This window comes from Thunnus maccoyii, chromosome 13 (genome assembly GCF_910596095.1).
Source record: "Thunnus maccoyii chromosome 13, fThuMac1.1, whole genome shotgun sequence".
Taxonomy (NCBI): domain Eukaryota; kingdom Metazoa; phylum Chordata; class Actinopteri; order Scombriformes; family Scombridae; genus Thunnus; species Thunnus maccoyii.
In genome coordinates this window covers 17719584-17732732 of record NC_056545.1, presented here as the reverse complement: position 1 = coordinate 17732732, position 13149 = coordinate 17719584, and the positions used below count along the sequence as shown (strand labels likewise).

At 41.3% G+C, this 13149-nt stretch overlaps 1 protein-coding gene across 4 annotated transcripts in view; it reads right to left on the bottom strand.

Annotated features, from left to right (window-relative positions):
* tiam1a (TIAM Rac1 associated GEF 1a) overlaps positions 1–13149 on the bottom strand; it is a 77074-nt gene that overhangs the window by 23400 nt on the left and 40525 nt on the right. For all 4 annotated transcript variants that reach the window (XM_042430444.1, XM_042430446.1, XM_042430445.1 and 1 more), the window contains 9 exons: positions 12715–12987; positions 12380–12611; positions 11452–11624; positions 10579–10803; positions 9035–9220; positions 5473–5619; positions 5110–5184; positions 1645–1815; positions 406–510 (listed from right to left, as the gene is read on the bottom strand). In XM_042430444.1, coding sequence (XP_042286378.1) covers positions 406–510; positions 1645–1815; positions 5110–5184; positions 5473–5619; positions 9035–9220; positions 10579–10803; positions 11452–11624; positions 12380–12611; positions 12715–12987 — 1587 coding nt within the window. The remainder of the gene's footprint in view (positions 1–405; positions 511–1644; positions 1816–5109; positions 5185–5472; positions 5620–9034; positions 9221–10578; positions 10804–11451; positions 11625–12379; positions 12612–12714; positions 12988–13149) is intronic.

Here is a 13149-nt window from a genome sequence, read left to right as displayed (position 1 = left end):
TTCATTGTCCACACAATATACTCAGAAACTATTTTGCATAATTCATAGCATATACTATGGTGCTTCCTTTGCATCCTGGGATTGCAAATCAAATCAGCAACTGAGCCATAAAAACATGCAGAAACGTGCATCTATATCTGCCTGAAATGAAACAAAAATTAATTAATAATAAGGTGAAGACCCCTGAATCCAAATGGGACATTGTGTCTCAGCTGACACTGCAATACAACAAAAAATACAATACACATGCAGTGAAATGACTGTCTTGTACTTATCTTTCATTACTTCATATGGTTGATATTAATATTGTAGCTTCATGGTTCATCATATGACTGCCTAGACTCCAAAATTGGAGTATTCACTCCTTTACATCACAAGTTATCGCCACAGTGTGTGTTTCCTCACCAGATCAGAGATGTCCTCTTCAAGTTTAGGAACATAGAAGAGCATTTGGTTGTCAACCCACACCTTTAGACGCAGATAGTGGCCGGATGGGTCTATCTTATGGGTCTGGAGGCAATAAGACAAGAGGAAAAATACATATTTAAGAGATAAAAAATGTATTCATTCTCATATTTAATCACACTAACTGCTGCTACAAAACTATAACCTGTGTTTTATTCTCCCTGTTAGTTCGTTTAAGCTAATTCCCTTTACCATTACCACTCTCTACAGATCATGACATCCCCTGACAAAAGGATGCAGAAATACATGCATCCAATCATGTATGTAATCCACATGTATCTGCATGCATGTAACACACAGCGGCCATGAATTAGACGCTCCAGTTCCTTGTGACATGTTTATGGCATTCATAAAAAACGCCTACACATACACACACATCGATCAGCTTTATACACGTGTTTTGACAGACCCTTAAGTGGAACGTATATGTATCATTAGGCATCATTATTCCAGTGTGTCACTGGCTGAGACCAATTAGGGAGAAGAGGAGATGAAGTGGAAATAAAATTGACAAGACTGTGTGTGTGGCAGTAATATGCAGTGTATATTATAAGGTAAGAAAATGACTTTGAAAAGTCTGAGAGCTCAGGCAACATCTACAGTAATCACTTCTTAGAGGTACCAGAGACAGTCTTACATCACAGGTATTCTCAGATCCATATTTGGACTCACATTCAAGAAAGAAAACCTCTTAACCTCTGATAATTTGCATCTAATAATCCATGTTGCTTTCCTGTTACAGTGAACTGAATGGAGCTGTCTACAGACTGTAAAATGACAAGATTTTATTATCCTTATGTAACCAAATGTTCTAAACTCAACAGAGATGTGTGCAATTTTATGAGACTTGTTCCTCAAGACTGTTGAAAAAGCTGTTAAAATGAATTGTTGCATGCTTAGCAGCTCGACTGTCACCGGTTTTGTTGTAGTATTTATGTGTGACTATATTTGTGTGCGCGGGCTTACATGCAATAAAGTTAAAGGCTATGAGAGAGAAAAGGTTGTGCAAATTGTAAATCACCTGTCACCCCAAATTGCATAATGTTTGGTGTGTAATTATGCATAGTATCTTCTCCTCCTTACGCACAATACATTGTACAGCATGCATCATCTTCATAGAAACTCGAAGAGCCGTAAATTCTCTCCAGTAATGTTGCCCTCCTGTCAGTATTGGCTCACCTTGCATACTGTGCTCAGGACTTCCAGCACTGTCTCAGCAGGCTGTATGATGGCCAGGACGGGCTGATTGTTCGGGAGACATACCCAGGAGGGAGTCAGGTAATCAGGAACCCAAATGTCGCTGTCTACGTTTTGCTGAGGAAGACTTTTCACTGAGCCCTCTCTCTCCTTCTGAAAAAGCAACACACACACACATACGGAGGGTTTATACATCTTTGAGTAGCCAGAAAACAGCTAATTTAATGTTACCATGAAAACCTTCCAGTTGTCCTTGAGCTTCAGCTATGGGTAGAAGGAAGATTTCATTTCACATAAAACGCAGAAACCACCCCCAAAAAGAGCCATATTCTATTATCTACTAGTATAATCACTAAAATCATGCAGTGATCCTCCAAATTATTTCATGTTCCCTGAAGAAAGCAGATTTACTTGAATGAATGATTAGACTAATATGATGGAAATTGGTGGTAGCCTGAAAGCAGCAGGAGATCTGATTACAAAATCTAATTCATTTGTGTTGATGAGAGCCTCTTGGTACAATCAATCATCTCTCTGTGTGGGTGTGTGTTACATATAGTATGTGTGTGCACTTGAATCTTCATGGCTGTGTGCATTCTGTTCAAACCGTAGTCTGTAACCTTTAAGCCCATCACTCTGACCTCCGACAATCTGGCAGCCATGTCAGCCTCTCTCCTATCATTCTGTTTCACTCGTCTCTTCTACTCGACCTCACACTGTCTGTCACCGATACCTTATCTCCTCCTATCAGGTAACAGCATCCACAAACCCGTTTATTCTTTCATCCCTCCATCGTGCTGCTTTCTCCCCCAGCACTAATCATTGCCTCTCCTTCTGGTGGCCCTTCTACTCTATCTGTTCATCACTCCATCTTCTCCCTCTTCCCCATTTTTCATTCACGCTATACAATCTGCTGACAGTTAACAATCTGGCCCGGTGGTCCCTGTTTGAATGAACTTAGACTTGGCTGTATTGTAGCTGTGTGTGTGTGTGTGTGTGTGTGTGTGTGTGTGTGTGTGAATCTGTGCATTGGTTAGAGAGAAAGTGAGAGAAAGAAGGCGACAGACGGAGCAGACTATATGCAGAAATACATTCTTTTATGCACAAACATTCACACTCGTGTTAACATTTACAAACAAAATACAGACACACTTGGTTCCAATGAAAGACACACACACACACATACACACGCACACACATTTTCTCAGACAGACAACAGACCGGGAGGCCCATAACTAGTACCTCCCCCCAACTCCCTGAACTCCCTAGCCCTGCTCGGCACCATCTGGCTCCCCTCCTGGCCCATCTAGGATGCCTCTGCTGGGGGGGCGGGGGTCCTAGTCGGCACACTAAACTCTCTTTCCCTCTCATCCCCCTCTTTTGCCATCAGTGGGATTCCCCAGAACAAACAGAGAATTAAAAAGCCATCAGATGTGAACATTTGGAACTAATCATGCTGGAGATGCTCATTGAGAAAACTTAAATCTTTGCTACTGATGCAGCGTTTCCAGCTCTCTTACTACCAAATGAAGCGTGTTACTTTCTGCAGTATGCATTTCTTTACTGTCATCCCATACCCTGCCAGCTGAAGTTGGGGCGTGGGTAGAAGGAAATCAGTCTCCCATGGTGCCACTGGGGGCCTCCACAGTCAGAGTGGGTTAGTGCTGCAGAATTTGTTTCTATCTGCTGAGTTAAGACAGAGACTTGTCTTCCCTCTCCTCCTCAACTCAGCTGCATTCTACCAGTTCTTATAAAATATGCAGCTGGCATGCTTGTCCTTGCACAACCCATGGGTAATTGGACATTTTTCCTTAAAGTACATATAAATTCCTCATTTACCAGGCTCTGATGAGGCAGTGCAGAAAACAAGTTATATAATGTTTTTTTTTTTCCTAAAGATATTATTTATTATTTGCAATTGGCTGTAAGTTGTAGTCAATACAACAGATACACCTGAGCCAAGGTGGTGTATCTGTTATCCTTTGGTAGCAAATGTATGCATAATTTGTTGAAACATCAGAAATCTAATGATCTGAACATATCAGATCACATTTGTCTCGGTGGGATTAGCAGACAGAAATATCCCTCCAGTCCATGGCCTATGATGCTGATAGAGTTAGAACTGCCTGGGGCAAATGAAAAGAAGAAATGGGAATCTGTCAACGCTGATCTGGAAATGGTGTCTGACATGCTAAAAAGATGGTAGAGAATAAGAATAAATGCATTATCTCCGGCTATGACATAGAGTAATCAGTAGGGAGGATAAAAAGAAAAAGCAGAAACAGACCAAGTCAGTCCTGCAAAGTCTTGTGAAGCAAATAATTTGTTGACTGATGCAGGAGGAGGAACAGCTGTAGAAGATGAAAAGGGTTGTTTATCTACCACAAATAAACTCTACAATCATCTGATAATATTGAGGAAAGACACGATTCTGCAGCTTTTACAGTTGTATAAGACCTTTTGTATATTTTGTATTTTGTATATTTTTGTATATAACCTCAAAGAAATGCTTGTGGATGCAGAAGGGTGCAGGGATTTTGTGCTTCCCCCAGATAACTCACCAAATGAAAAGACAGAGCACCAAAAGGATCTCAGATAAGTGAAAGGAGGTGGAAAATAGAGCAATGTTGCTGGCCCTCAGGGCCTTGAGAAGCCCATATCCCATTATACAAGTACAAAGGTTCATCAGTTGCCCCAGTGATTTTTATGTTGGCTTATGAGAATGCTATGAGAAAGGCAAACAATGACAAGGAATTAGCCTACAGCAACATGGGCTCTGATTCTCTGTAGTGAATGCCAAACTAAAAGGGAGAAGGAACTTAGTGTTTAGCCTTCAGGAGGTTATGACTGTATAGGCATAAACATTCACTGTATCTGTTGTGGCCTTTGTCATCTTGCTTTGGTTGCAGGATGGGCAAGGACTACAATGGAAATAGAAACAAGCTGAGACCTACATTAGGTTACACTAAACCACTTGTGTGTGTTTTAAGATTTTCGATTGAAAAAAGAAGATGAGTCATCTAGCCCTCAGAGGAGCTAAAGAAGTTAAAAGTTAAAGGGGAGCTATTATGCTCATTTCAAGCTCTATATTTTTATTCTGGGACTCCACTAGAGTAGCTTTGCATGATTCACAGTTCAAAAAACTCCTTATTAATCTTGTACCGGCCGTTTATGCAGCCCCTCAGTTCAGCCTCTGTCTCTAACAGGCAGACTTAGCTCCTGTCTCTTTAAGGCCCGCCTCCCAATGAGCCCACTCTGTTCTGATAGGCCAGCTTTCCAGAAGCCTGCCGAGGGGCAGATGTATATTTTCACCGGTACTCAACCCTTACCTCTACCTTTCAAGCATTATTTCAAAAATTTCAACATTAAGAGAGCAGACAACAATATAACAATATAACACACATCTACATTATGTCAAGGAGGACACAATAAAGTCAGAGATCTTACAGATTTCTCACTGGCGGAGTCTTCAAACATCCGTTCCAATGGTTTCCTCACCGGCTCCGTCCCATCAACAAATACCTGCAAAAATTTGTATATATATATATATATTAATTTGTATTGCATGCTAAACAGAATATAAATAAAAATACTGTTTAGTACATCTCTTATCACTGAAATCCAATTTCACAATTCTTGAGTTTGTTTGTTATTTTTTGACGTAACTAGCCTACAAACAAAAAAGCTCAAAACATAACCTCTTTCTGACTATGTCTTCAAACTATTACTATCTTATAGTTTTACCACTTCACATACTAAAAACTATCAAGTAATCAACAGCTTGTACAAAGGATGTGTCACTATGGAAACCTGGTTGATTGAAGGATGTCCCTTGGTCTTCCTCTTGGAGGTGGTGTCCAGTCCCCAGAGGGAGGAGAAACGGCTACGACGTTTGCTGAAGGTGCGAGGCATGGCCTGGCTCCGCCTCCTGACGCTGCTTTCTGTACGGGCTGAAACCTGTGACAGTGATAATTACAGGAAACATCAATCAAAGAGAAAGGGTTTGGAGAGTTTTAAGATGGTCTATCCAACTTGTTATTTTCATAGAAACTGATCAACATGCTAATGTATAAATGAGCATTAGCATTTATAATAAGTTATACAATTCATTTAATCTGGACTTTTATGTCTTTCCTCTGTAGATAATGATTCAGGTTTTTGCAGTTACTATAAAACCTCATCCACTTACAAAGCACTTAAGCTGCACTTATTTTACATCTAAATGACCTGCTGTTTCAGAGTTCAGTGTAGCATTGCCTACAAAACTTTCCATCAAATCCAGTATCTATTAGGCTTTTGAGAGATTTTAATGTAACAAATAAATGATTGCACTAAACGTTTGCAGTTTCCTGTGGAATACTAGACATACATCAGCTTTTATTGATGTCATTTCTCAACGTATTGAAAGACAATTGAGATACAAACATCGTCTGATTTTTTCATATTCGTAAGCCTACTGGAAATCATTTCACATAACCGATCAATTGCATTAAAGTGCTATTTAACTGTTTCCCATTAGAGATTTTAGTTACAATTTTTAATCTCTTTCTTATGCTTTTTTATAGTATTGTTGAGTTTCTGTTCAGGTGAATGAATGAACTAAGAAAAAAATCAGGACTGGGAGACTATAACTGTATACTGACTGATGTGAGCTGCAGTCTTTTTGGCTTATGAGTCACTGCTTGCATTTATACACATAACACACACATATACACACACCAACACATAAAAACAGACATTTTTTAGCTTTGCAGTGTATACTGATGGCGCATACTGAACACTTCCAGCCTCTCGTCTCCTTCAATGACCTAGTAAACATGCAAAAGGAAACCGCTCTTGACATTTCTGGGTTAATTCACATTTAACTACCACTCCGACCTTAGTATATGGCGCAGAAATACATCCTTTAACGCACATGTGCGTATGTGCACACACAAGCACATGCTGTACTCGTGTGGGCGTATGATGGGCTTCTCACCAGTCAGCGCTCATGAGACACACACACATCAAACATAATAGGTCAAACTGTCTCCAAGACTCTTCTTATGTAAGCAGCGCGTAAGAGGCCTTTTTACTGCCTATTTTATGATTTATCTTTTGGCAGTGGATAATAACAACCCTGATGAATACAAGGAGTTACTGTGGAGATTAAAAGATAAAAAGAAACTGAGATGTTCCTTTTGTGACAGTAAAAAACAGTTGAGAGCTTAAAAAGAAGAGTGTTAATGTTTTGCCATCAGCTGTATGAATTGGTTAATTTTAATGTTGTTTCCATTTCATTACTTATTTACCAACTTCTGTCTCCTATTCTGTTCATTTATTTATTTTTCATTTAGTTCATTCGTACAGTACACGTGGCAAATAGATGATTATCCCCCCCCAAAAAAATGTGCCTATTTATAGCAGTATTCAACTAATCTAATAAAAAAAAGTCAAATCTGGGAGAAAATTGAATTTAATTATGAACAAAAAAGATGGGAAAAACAGACATGGCGTGAGACAGAGAAGAGGAAATGGTGAAGACAGACAGTAGGGAGGAAAATAAGGCAGATAAGGAGAAGGATATAGAGTAAGACGGAGAGAGAGAGAGAGACAAAGGAAGTGAGGATGTAGGCAGTGAAAGGAAAAGGGGGGGTCGGCAGAGAGTGTTAAGCCTGTTTGTGGGAAAGTGCCTCGGGGATGGCAGCTTACTAACAGAGTTCATATTGATCCACCAATCACAAAAAAAAACACTATCAACCTCTGATGTGTCTGTATGTGTGTGTGTGTGTGTGTGTGTGTGTGTGTGTGTGTGTGTGTGTGTGTGTGTGTGGTGTGTGTGTGTGTGTGTGTGTGTGTGTGTGTTTGGTTTGATGGTCTGCTTGTATCCAACTGGTCTACAGAGATTGTTTGCACCACTTTCTCTCCTCTCTGCTCTTTGTTTCCTGGATGATGTTTGGCAGAGTTTACAGCTGATACAAAACAGCATATAGATCATTCCATCTATGTTTCATTCTTTACATTCTAGGAGCGCTCAAGGTGACAACAAGAGCGTGGTGCAGAGCACTGAGCGAATGACTCGGCTCTTAGCCACAGGCTAAAGCAGTCAGCACCAGTAGAGGAGAACAAATTGGCAGAATGCTTTGTTTCCATTTTTGTTTCAGGCAATGATGACAGACGGTAAAGAGTATGATCTGTAAGGAGAATGATCTGAATGTTATGAGGTGAAGATGGCATGTGTAGGTGTCCTTGCAAAGATAAAATGACGAGTATAGTTCTCCAAAGCAAGGACAACTTTTTTTCTCTTTACTTTCAGGTAAGACAGGTTACAGGTTACACTTGACTTTTGGGTTGAAATTAGGTTTAGGTCAGGGTTGAGGTTAAATGGTTATATCATCGATTTTCAGCCTTACTTTCTCTGTCAAGTGTTGCAGTTGAGAACAGCATTCAAAATGACTTCGCACAGAGTAAATGAAATAAGAAAAAATTTTTCAACACTCTGTCAGAGTCAAATCTACAACTGAAAGAATGCAGCAGTGAGGTGATGATTTCTGTTGTAGTTACCCAGCAATGCCAACAGACACTAAATATGCTACAGCTGTAGTGAGTTTCACTACTAATAAAGATCTATTGGATTCTATTGGCAGTACAAAATGTGAGACAACTGAGGGCTAAAAGAAAGAACAAGCCTGAAGTTACAACCAGTGCCAATATAAGTGTTAACAAATATAACATTAAAGTATTTCTGTGACCTAAAGCTGTGTTTCTTCCCAGGTAGACAGCTGATTCACAGCGACTGCACACTTATGTTCTGACTCCAGAGAAATACAATAAGGCCATATTTAGCTGCAAAATTTGGGTAACACCCTTGCTAGCTTTAGGCCAGTGTTGGCACTCGGAATCATATCAATATATCTGCACAGCTATTTCAGGACAGCTGTACAGGGCTAACACAGTAGCGTGTGTGCAAAGCTAATACGGGAGAGGGGGTTCATTATATAGCTTCCCTATTCCTGATTGCTCCTAATGTTAAGTTGTAGTGTGTTTTAACCCCAGGCTACATACGTGTTTATTAGTTTGCACATTTGTCAGGCAAGCAGAAATTCTTGCTTTCAGTGGGTGTACTGTATGTGACAAGACACTCACTCTAACGGCCAGATAAAAACACCCACTCTACAAGCTGGGTTGGTATTGGGGGTCGGCAATCGGGAAACTTCACATGCACAGAACATGTAGAGACACATGGGGCAAAGTTGTGAGTTTCAGATTAAGGAGCTCCGATTAGGTTTAAGAGTAAAATTGCAGCAGGTTGTGGAGACAGCTGGAATGAAGAGTCAGCCACGAGTACTAAAAACGTGTGTGTGAATGTGTGCACGGGCATTTGTAATCTTACCAGTGCATGGAAGGAAGAGACAGAGAAGATGCCCAGTCGACCCATGGCCAACTTGGTGGGACGTGAAGCAAAGCCCAGCAGGCGTTTGGGGTTGGGGGGTTCGCCGCCCTGCAGGCTGGCCAGGTAGCACCGACAGCGGAACAGATCCATGTGAAACCGCTCCAAGTTCTGCTCCCACAGGAAGATCTAACAGAGGGAGAGATGGGAAAACAGTGAAAGGGATGGATTTGTGATTATGCAACATAAGCAAACTTTTCTGATTAGATCCAGAATTATTTATGGAAAGGCTCTGAGGCTCATCAGTCGGCCACTGATGAAAACCACAGCAGTGATGAAGATAAAAAAAAAAAAAAAAGATAAAATATGCATAAGAGATCATTCTGAGTGAGGTGGTTATTTGGTCGCTCCAGGAGGAGTGAGGCGTGGGAGTGCAGAAGCCCCTGTGGAGAGGTATTACTCACCGGCACAACCCCCACCAGTCGCCAACCTGCTGCACTATGTACAATGTATCACAGGGTGGGCCGTGGGAGGTGAAGCACACGCACACTCACAATGAAACACAAAATAGACTTAATTTGCATTTGTTCTTTCCCTAATTGAGCCCTTTACCTATTTGTTCCACAGCTTAATGCAAATGAATACAACAGATCTTTCTTTGAATCGTAAATTCAACATAAAATGATTATTGATTACATAATTCTAGTTAATGTGTCTTTAAAGTTGGCAATGAAAATACCAGTGTTGTCATAGAAATGAGAAGCGTTCTGCATGACTGATATTAACCACTCCCTGGTGACTTTTTTTTATGTAATATGGCTTTCCTTGACTGACTATCAATCGAATGCCACACACATACAAAGACACAGAGGCTTACTCACGCAAGGAAGCCTGCTGTTTGTGCACACATTCTTAAGCTCTCTTGCAATGTTTACATACAATTTACATTTTTAACATTCAGCAACAACTCCAGACATGCATGGACTAAGATGTACTAAAGCCATACACTGTGTTTCATGAAAAGTTCCAGCTGTGGCTTGTTTCCAAACAGGTATTAAATATAGAAGGATTAGCAGAGAGATTTCCGGTTCACCTGCCTGCTCGTGTATGCGCTGCGTGTGTTTCGACATGTGTTATGAATATTCTGCATTATGCTGCACTTGCATGCGTTCATAAATGAGCACCAGTCGGAATATTTGAAAACATCTGTGGTTGCGAGTACTTCTTGAGAACATTTTAACCGGATGACGGCATGCAGTAAAGATGATTTAGTGCTGCGATTTCAGTGTGTGTGAGAGCGTCAGTGCAGTTCAAAGGTACGAAGTGGTGCATCTGTTAAGCTCCCTAGGTGTTTTCAACTTAACTGGGTGCTAAAGACACTCAGTAGGATGCTCCACACATGAGATCACAAACCTGGTTCATATCAGCATCGCATGGACATAAAATACGACTATTTTGCAGCCCAATAATATGAAAAAAGACTTTTTGATTTTTGACCTTGCCTGATGTTACTGTACATACATCAGCTTTAATCTATTTGACCATACCTGCTCCAGTATTGTCTTCCTCTTCTTGGCGTCGGTGACGGTGGACAGCTGCATGTCTCCCATCTTCTTCATCTTCTCGTCCATGTCGATCTTCTGCTCCAGCTTGCGGATCTCCGTTCGCAGCAGCCGCACCGTGTCCTCCCTGTGGTGCTGCCGAGCAAGAGCGGCGGCACATGCCGAGTGGATCGCCGTGATCCAGTTCTCCAGTTCTGTCTGACCTGACGTCTGAGAGGAGGAAAGAAAAGGTGAAGGACGAGTCGGAGAGCTTTAGAAAACAGGTAACAATAGCAAGCAAAAGAAATTAAGAAACTGACAGCTGAAAGAATTGATACACAAGTCCCATTATTAGCCTCTGGGAGAGGGTGGTCACTATAATCTCATCCTCATTTTATTACTTATCTTATCATTCATTGATTGAATGTCACTGTGGACAGCTACTATGAATATAAATAGACACATTTTAATATTACACAATGGTCACTGTGGTGGATCACTGTCACAGTATGACAGTGTGGCCTTTAAACACGTCAGACAAAATACAAACACATGGACACACAACTGGTTTATCTCCCACACATGGCTAAATGTCATGTAGTTGTGTGCCACACACACACACACACACACACACACACACAACTGCCCCAGGGGAAATGAGGTCTTTTCTTATTCCCATCCATTTTTGTCTCTGTTGGTGATCTGCTGTCTTTATGTAGTCCCAAGAAACACTGAAATGTCTGGACTGAAAGCTGTGTGTGTGTGTGAAATACTATTGTTGAACTGTTGTTTCAGTCTTAATTGTATGTTAACATTTGTTATGTAAGGAAGGGCACTGTTATGTCAGATGGATGTTTCAAATACCAGTGTCTCTCTCACCTGGAAGAGGAAGGCATCTCCTACTGAGTTGCTAAGGCAGAAGACAAAGTCTTTCTTAGGATGTTCAGGTACAGCCTGGACAATGCTGTTCTCCACCCACAACGCATGTTTAGGAACGCTGTTATGGTCGATCCCCGAACGTCCGTCTGACTCATACAGGAAAAGAGTGCAGCCTTGAGGAGTTCGGATGAAAAAAGAAAGACGTAGGGAAAAAAGAAAGACAGGAAAAGTCATTTTATTACTAGCGAATCAAAACGATGATTTAATATACAAATTTACAGTGTGATCTGAAATACAAAAATCAGATTTATTTATTTTTAGAAAGGGTGGATATAAGGAGTGGAGGCAGGCAAGAATGCGGCTGCAGATGTTGTATCTTATGCATTTCAAGAGGACGAGATTGGATTAGACATGGATGCCACCGTAAAATTAAATTGTGATGAGGCCGAGTGAAGGAAATGTAAGCCCACACAGAAGAGGGTGTGAGAGGACAGTAGAGGTGACAGCAGAGGGCATGGACGATGTTAAGACTGATGTGATTACAGTCTAAAAGGAGAGAGAGAGTGAGAGATTAAACAGGCTGGGGTCAGGTTAAGATGTTTATCTGAATGCGACATTATAGCTGCAAGAATGTGTTTGAAATAAAGGTTTTGATGATTTTAGCCCAATATTAGGATCTCAGTTTTAAGTCATTGTTAATGATTATTGCTATAATTATCTAGGTAACTAAATACATGCATTGGTTTATTTCATTTTCAGCATTTCAGCATTTTTACAGCATAGATGACAGTGTGTGTCACGCCATGTAACCACAATGTTCTCTGCCTCCAATCCCCACATTTCCTGTCATTCTACATTGTAAACCATTGAATACAGGTAAAAAGCCCAAAGTGTCTAAAGCATGAAAGTATGAGAGTCTATGCAACACCTTTCAGAGAGACCCAGTAGTGTTTCCACTTGCGTCTCGTTGCAGGTTCCACCTTCTTGTTTTTCTTGTGAACCAAGAAGTTCTTCACAGCCAAAGCCCCTGCTTTCCTGACCGTGCCTTGTGCACAGCCCATCAGAGCGTCCGATGGATAAGCACTACTGAGCGTGCCGCTGCTCTGCTCATCACTTACAGCAGAGCCCGCCTCCTCCGTGCAGTCCCGGCCCTGATGTGTCTGACGAAAGATTGATGGGAGAGTTGAGTGATAACAAACACGTTGGATTTATCATTGATACTTGTAAAGTCACACAGACACACACACAAGTAAAGTGACTAACCCAGGCTTGATTGTCCAGCTCCTTCCGGAAGTTCTCGTAAACTCCACCCCTGCCTCCTTCGCCGCCTCTTCCTTCTCCTCCTCCTGCGCTGCTGCTTCCGCTGTCGCTGCCGTTGAATACGCTGCTCTCGGTCGCCGAGTACACTGAGAAAGACGCTGACATGGCCTTACAGCGTCGTGACACCAACTCTCCGTCCCCATCTATCTCCGTGGTGACACCGTCGATGCCACTGTCACCATACTCACTTCCCTCGCCTAAAACACCTGAAATGTCCTGTCAGACAGAAGAAGAGGGATACTATCAGAACTGATTGACTTATGGCATACTAATGAATACACAGCAACTGATACATGCACACAAACTAGTGAAACACACAGAGAAGTAACAACCTAAAGTGAAAACTGAACAAATGACCAATCTGCCAGTCTATATAAA